This window comes from Nansenia antarctica, assembly GCF_963989245.1.
Source record: "Nansenia antarctica genome assembly, chromosome: 14".
Lineage (NCBI taxonomy): Eukaryota > Metazoa > Chordata > Actinopteri > Argentiniformes > Microstomatidae > Nansenia > Nansenia antarctica.
Genome location: NC_137684.1, coordinates 19011427 through 19019299, shown reverse-complemented (window position 1 = coordinate 19019299; position 7873 = coordinate 19011427). Strand labels below are relative to the sequence as shown.

The 7873-nt window shown below is 43.9% G+C and overlaps 1 protein-coding gene across 1 annotated transcript; it reads right to left on the bottom strand.

Moving 5' to 3' along the window:
• Positions 1–1057: 1057 nt before the first annotated feature.
• gins3 (GINS complex subunit 3) lies at positions 1058–4603 on the bottom strand (the record flags this gene model as incomplete). Its single annotated transcript, XM_080545091.1, has 3 exons — positions 1058–1442; positions 3034–3267; positions 4433–4603. The coding sequence occupies 3 exons, from the start codon at positions 4601–4603 to the stop codon at positions 1209–1211; spliced, it is 639 nt and encodes a 212-aa protein (XP_080401217.1). The 3' UTR covers positions 1058–1208.
• Positions 4604–7873: the final 3270 nt, after the last annotated feature.

The following is a 7873-nucleotide window of genomic DNA, read 5'->3' as shown; positions in this document are numbered from 1 at the left end:
AGACTGACCTAGATATTTAACACGAGCGAGCGGCTAGGAGCGCACAAACGAACACACTCTGTTGTTAATCCAGCTACAGCTACTCTACGGGGACAGTTATACTTACCCTAAATCACAGGTGTTGTGTGAAAGCTGAAGCTCTTCATTAAAACATCATCCAAGTCTCAAGAAAGAGAGAGAGAGTGTGTGTGTGTGTGTGTGTGTGTAGTGCTGAGGTTTGCAGAGTTTGCCCTTGTGTGTGTGTATGTAGTGCTGAGGTTTGCAGAGTTTGCCCTTGTGCGTTATGACGCAGATGGAGCACTTGATAACTCACACACACAAATGTGAGATCACTGAAGGTGACCTCTGGATGCCAAGCAGCACCACCACCACAGGGATGAGGCAGATGACATCATGGCAAAAAAGGCCAACACACACACACACACACACACACACACACACACTCACTATGTGTAAGTAATCACGTCAGCACACCTTGCAAAATAAAGAATGAAATCCATGCCACTGTCTAGTTAGTCACCATGCCCTCAGCTGGGCAGAAACCTCCTCTGGGCTTTCTCTGCAGTGACTCCAGTAACAGGGTTCACCCTATAACCTATGCAGTGCATAGGGAGCTACATCAAGGTAGTTACATTATGTTTATAATGACACAGCTTTCAACTTTTTCCCCCAAAAGTTATATCATCCCCTCCGGTGAATGTGTTCTACTGTACTGTGCATGCCTTTTAAGATACCTCAATGTAACCAAGGCACACCTTTCTTATTCTTATATCACTCATATAAGAAAACATGGATGAGATCCATTTGAAAGGGAGGTCAGATACTTTTAATACAATTCATATACACAAATTCGTATACAATTCGTATACATAAATATACTGAACACTAAATACAGAAAATATTTACAAAGGCTTGGCAAAAAGCAAAATCAAACTGACATGCTTACAGAGTACACATTGAGAAACGGCATAGACGATACAATCTAGAAAACTCTTGTAGATAACAGAAAACTTCCATTTCTCTTGCCCCTGCTCAGTCCCATCTCCCTTGGCCTGTGTTGTGTTGGACCAGTCCAGAATCAAATGCACATTAATCAAATACTAAATAGTAATTGAGGAGCACGTGATTTAGCTTGGAGGTTGCACTTTTGGGACTATTCCATTGATTCCATTGTAGCAGGTCAAGCCCTGTGACGGGGCTCCAGTCCCTCAGGCCTGCAGGTGGTCAGTCATCTTCCTCTTGCGGTAGTTGAGGACCAGGCTTGAGGCGGTGAGGTGTGACGCCCTGCCCCTCTCCCAACGCTGGAAGCTGTTAAGGCCACTTTGCCCTGCCCGAAACAGCGCCCTCTCTAGGTAGTCCAAACGCTCCACCAGCGCAGATGTGTCCTCGTTGTAGGCATTCTGGGAAGAGTCCATAGTCCTTCGGAAACGTCCGATAAACGTCTGCGGGTAAAAAACAGATCTCAATATCTATGATGAACTTCATGGGTCTGTCTCAATTGAAAGGCAGCTGTGTTATGAGACTAAATAAGAGGAGAGCAGCCCTGCACTTTGAGCAAGAACACATGATAGTAGCTAGAGAAGCAGATAATCCTGTTTCGTTCATGAATCCTTTTTAAAGATGCCTTGATTTGTGATTTAAGGTTTCAGTCTGCCCAGCAACAAAACACACAACATTAACCAACATGCTGGTAGATATATGATCAGATGCCTCCCCCTGGTGGACAACTATGGGACATGGCACTCAATGGGTGCACTTATGGACTTTCAACCATTAAGCCCAGTTTATGCTTCTGCGTAAAATCGACGGCGTAGCTTGCGTAACCTTGCGTAGGCTACGGCGTAGATTGACGCGCACCTCTCCAAAAATGTAAGTACGCGGCAGTGCCTACGCAACCGTAAGCTCTGTGATTGGTCCGCCTGGTAGCACATGATTCCGACATGATTCCGACTCTCTCGTTGGCCAAAATGCGGAAGCCATGACAGAAATGTCATTTACTTTTTCTGTAATTACTTATTAATAAAGATTTGAAAAATTATGATAGCCATCGTATTATCTTAGTTTAATGTCATTTCAATGCATCATAGAACTTTTATTTACAACAAGCATAACAACAAAAAGATCGCTATTATGCCGCTTTGTGTACACCGTTCCAACGGAGCGCCATATGGAAGCGTCAGGCACAGCCTTCCTATAAGGAGCGCGATTCACATTTACGAGATGTACAATCCTGTTTATTTAGAAATAAAGTATTAGTTAAAGGGAGCCCCATGGCTGTTCGTTGGGTTTAAATTATATTTATGATAGACATATTTAATGTAAAGTTATCTATAAGAACTGTGATTGGTCCGCTTGGTAGCGTCACATTCCGACTCTCTCGTAAATGCGGAAGTCATGACAGAAATGTCATTTACCTTTTCTGTAATTACTTATTAATAAAGATTTGAAAATGTATGATAACCATCTTATTATCTTAGTTTACTGGCATTTCAATGCATTATAGACATTTTCTTTACAACAAGCATAACAAAAATACGTTTTTTGATCGCTATTATGCCGCTATGAGTACACCGACCAACGCGACGCGGTCCGCGGACCAACGTAGAACTATAAACTTGGAGAGCCCTCGCGTAGGCTACGGCATAGCCGCGCGGAAATTCGACGCAGGAGTATAAATCAGGCTTTAGTCACAGTATTTGTTGCTGTTTTTTCTGGCAGTCTATAGAGAAGCAGTTCACTGTGTGTTTGATGGCATTCTGTTCTCAATCCTAATCAGTACCATAGCCTAGTTGGCACTTCTGAAGATCTGTAAGGATTGGATTAGTGTTACCTTTAAGGTAACCTTGCCCTTTAATAGGCTGATGGAACTTTCACCATTGCTGGTAAAACCTATCCAGCTCCTCTCAGATCACCACAAGTGCCTACAGTATAGGTAGGGGAATATTTGGAGCTGAGCACGTCTGGTGTGTGTGTGTGTGTGTGTGTGTGTGTGTGTGTGTGTGTGTGTGTGTGTGTGTGCGTGTGTTCGTTCACCTGAAGCACAGCCTGAGCGATCTCCGCGTTCTCAGGGCTGTCGAAGTGCAGCAGCTGGGAGCCCAGGCCGTAGTAGTAGGGACCCATCTTGTGCAGGTCCACCACGGTGGGGTCAGCGTTGAACACCGTCCTCCAGCCCTCCTTGTAGACTTTAGGAAGCTCCACTGAGACCACGCGCCTCTTCCTCTCGTACAAGCCCTTCGCCAGCCACAGAGGCAACTCCATCTTAGTACCCTGGAAGACAGAAAAAGACAAAGACAATTGAATGGATAAAAGGACCGTCACACATTCCCAACTTCATTTTGTCATGATACCTTTACCATCCGACTACTGTAACTGTACCATATTTGCATAACATAAAACTTCATCATACAGTAAGTGGTGGAAGGAATGATCCTGGTTCCTGGCGTGACGTATAGCTTTTGTCTTTCGATACGTGCATTTACTGTCCATTGCTAATGACTGATGAATAGCTGAATATGCATGCATAATTCTCCAGTTACTGCTATGATCTGTATTAAGAGTGAGTAGCATCTCGCTACTGGATAGTTCTTGCTCATGGTGGGATACAGATCTTGCTCAGGCCCTGAACACAGCAAAGACCTAAGTTCTGGGCCTGGACAGCCTGGGCGGATTGTATGGCAGCTGCTGGACTGAAAAAATCAGGTGTAGTGCTGAGGCACAAACATGTACATTTCAAGCCTGCAAACTGTGACACTTTAAATAACGTGAAACAATACTATTGTGCAATATGACAACCCTAGTCGTCTATCTGTACAGTATAGTACAGTGGATTGTGTACATAGCCTTTATTTATGTAAACCAGCTCCTTCCCTTCTTGTGATTTATTTATTTTTTCTTTCCTAACACCAGGGGAGCCACCCCTCCTAAATTTCGTTGTTTGGTACCTGTACTGTAGCAATGACAATAAAGTCCATTCCATTCCATTCCATATACAGGAGTAGTGGGATGATAGCCTACTGTTAAAGCAACAGGTGATGAGATCTGTGTTTTAGTTCATTTAGCTATAGCAGCAACTAGCTGGCTAGTCTAGCGACTTTATTGATCAGACTGAGGGTTACTGGCTAATGTAACTGCATTGCGCGAGCTAGAATTATAAGGTTCTATCTCCGTTTAGAATGATAAGGTTCTATCTCCGTTTAGGGCAGTTCAGAGATATTGAGCGTCAACGTTTTTACATTCCATGATGTTTTGTGAGATGGAACCTTTGTATTTGATGAATTACTAACTCAAAAATGTCAACATTTAAAAAATAACACCACACAGGCATTAATAAACACCTAATGGATCAGATTATGTAAAAAAAAAAAACTCAATTTTGACAAAAATTGAGATAGAACCTTATAATTCTAACGTCACGATTGGGTTTTCGACTAACCTCTGGTATGTCCCGCGTGTCACCGGACTTCTCCAGGAATCCCAGCCGGGGGAAAGAGCACTCTGTCCGGCTTGGCAGCCTCTCGTGCGACAGCAGAATGTCGTCAAGAGAAAAGAAGTTCTCCTCCATCCCCACCCCGGGAGGCACGGGCACATACGACGGCGTATCCATTTAAAAACACAATGCACTAGGGCGACAATCAACCAAAGAACAATGTTCGTTCTTGCGTCTGTGTGTGTAGACTTTGCGCGACTCTGGGTTGGCGCGAGACTTCAAAATAATAACCCCGCGCAGCCAGTCAAGAGCATTCTTCTTCTTCTTCTACTTCTTTTGGGTTTAACGGCAGCGTGCAATCCTCGGTGTTGCATTACTGCCATCTTCTGGACGTGAGTTAACTCCTACAATATCCGTTTTGTCCGATTTTTCCTGTCGGTCCTGTTCGCTTAAATAACCCTTTTAGACCTAATTATATATTCATATTTTCATATTTTTTTCATATGTTCATATTCCGGAATATGGCATTCCGATACAAGAACATGTGTGGTGTTTTCATATTACATCACAGAGCCAAAATGATATGACCATTTTAAAGAGAAGAGCTAGGGCTTTTAAATGGTATCAATATTTATTTTATTATTTGAGAATAACTATCCTTTATCCAGCAGATTTCACACAGCAATCTTTACAAAAATCTTCTCCGGCTGCCATACTCCATCAGAAAACTGCATTTTAAACCATTTTACTTACAAGCTTGAAGGAAAGTTAGAGGGTGTGAGGCATGCACAGTTCTGTTGGCAATTCAGAATAGAAGACAGGTTAGAAACAGGGGCGGATTTAGGATCGTAGGAGATCCGGGGCTTAGCCCAGAGGGAGAATATAATGTGCGCGCTGAGCGCGCCGAAATTTTTTGCCTTTGTTACTTCTTTTCTATTGATCATGAATCAAAGAACAGATATCAAGTTTAAGACAATTTAATCAGTTACAGGCAGATTTATACATTACGTCTGTTCCCCGTGGACCCTGGGCTGAAAGAGAGCGCTCTCCCTCTCTCTCTCCCCGTTCCGCTCCAGAGGGGAGGGGCCAGCGTGCATGTGTGTCTTTGCCCAACCCCCAGAGTTGGTCATCTGGTTGCCATAGAACCCTCATTGTTAGAGGGCATCATTCATGTCCTTGCATGCCCTGGTATGTGTGTGTGTTTAAAATATACTACATATTCATACATAGATCATACATACTACAGAAATATACGACACATCCCCCCTCGGACCACCCAGAGGGTGTTCCGAAACTAAACTACCATAAAACAAAAACAAAAACACAAAACCTCACAAAACATCCCCAAAAAAAAAAAAAAAAAAAAAAAATTTTTTTTTCAAATAAAATTAAAAATTAAAAAATAGAAAACAACCAATAATAAAAAGAATTTTGAAAATAACAATCACAATTAAACTAAACACAGTTCATCATGCACAAATCAATACAGAAACTTCCAACGACCGATGTTTTCTTTGTCCTTGAAGCGTCAGGGTCAGAGGTTACTAGCACTTGTACCCAGTTGGAGAACAGCCTTTACCGCTGTCTCAGATTGATAACACTTTCATAGTCAGGAGCTTTCCATTTTCGTTGCGCTAGGAACAGAACCTCTCTCCTAGCTTTGTATAACCACCACATCACTTCTCAACTGACATCAATCACATACGATATAGAAATAAACAAACAATACACAAATAATGAAATTCAGTTATCATAACACATAATTCTCCAACAGTAAGCATAGGACAAAGGGAATGCATTAATGCATAGATCTTCACCTCAGGTGAGGACTAGTCTTCTGAAAAGTTCATTAACGTGGACTGAGTGACTGATTTTCCAAAAACAGTCAATGAGGCCCTGTCTCCTAAGAAAGTCAAAAATCATGTCTGCTATAATAGGTGCTCCTATCCTAGCAAAATAAGTTTCCCATTCCCCTAAGACCGTTTCCAGCCATGCTATCATCTGCTGTCCATTCCCGTCGTTCCCTTTGATCTGCTGCTTCACTACCCTATTCATAGTCTTTAATCTTTTCCTAACTGGTCGTCGTCCGTCAGTGTCATTGAGGTTCAGGCAGCCGCCTGGTCCCCTCCCACGCTGATCAAGGTCTGGGGAGTCGCCCTCAGCATCATCTGAAGCATGGTGCAGGCACTCGCCAGCATCCCCAGTAGCACAGGTGTCCAGGCTTTGGACACTCCCAGGCTGGACCTCCAGACTGTCAACCCTCTCTGCTTCGTTAGTTTCTGGTTTATTGGCATCTGGACAGCTTTCCACTGTCCCCTCGGTTTCAGGCACTGCCGGTAATGTCACTGGCTGTAACACTGGCATTGCCACTGGCTCTGGCAACACCACAGCATCTCCTCGTAGCTCCTCCTTCTCAGGTTCTCTGGGGACCTCGGCACCTGTTGGCACAACATCCTGCCTACTCTGTACATCCACCCCCCTGTCCACCACCCGTGGCCCTATTGGGGTAGGGATATGCCCAGACACCACTGGTGTACCCACTCTGATGTTGTTTCTCCAACAGACCCCACATTGACCTAAAGCATGGTCAATCTGTTCCATCAAATATGGACTCCAAAACCCATATTTCTTGGTAATCTTGCGTCTTACCTCCCCCCTAGCCACATGTGCTAATCCATGAGCTTCCTGTATTAACATGCCTAATAAATCTGAGGGTGCTACAACCAACCCCTCATGATTCCTCCATAGACCTGTGTCATCCTGACTTGCCCCCCTTGCTAGCCAAACGCTCTTGTCTAACGTAGTTACTCTACTCTGTAACATCAATAAATCCTCAAGTGTGACCATGCCCTGTAATTGCTTTTCATGTGTGACCAGAAGACCTTTACCTGCCTTGTCTGCTCCTGTAATGGCTTTGGCTGCATCCTCTGCAGCCCTGTTACCTTGTGTGACATGTGATGAGTCAGACCTGTGTGTGGCACACTTCACTATGGCTAATTCCTTTGGCTTCATCATGGCTTGTAACAGCTTCATGATCTGTGCGTGATGCTGTATAGGCGTACCATCAGTTCTCTTAAAACCCCGCCCCCTCCATACAGCTCCATTAAAATGACAAACATTATGTGCATAGGCAGAGTCGGTGTACACTGTCACTCTCCGTCCGGTTCCCAAGTTGCATGCTTCTGTGAGGGCAATCAATTCAGCCAACTGAGCCGAGCAAGGCTGAGGAACTGCCTCAGCCTGTTCTACAATAAACTTTGAATTTTGTGCTTTAACTAAGGAATACCCAGCGCACAAAGTTTCTCCTACCCCGTAACAAGACCCATCAACCCAATATTCTATATCAGCTCCCTTTAAAGGCAAAGCTTGTAGGTCTGTTCTATGCTTAATCACTCTGGCTGTCGATGGAACCTGAGCACCGGATGGCATCGTCACCTGACATCCGTC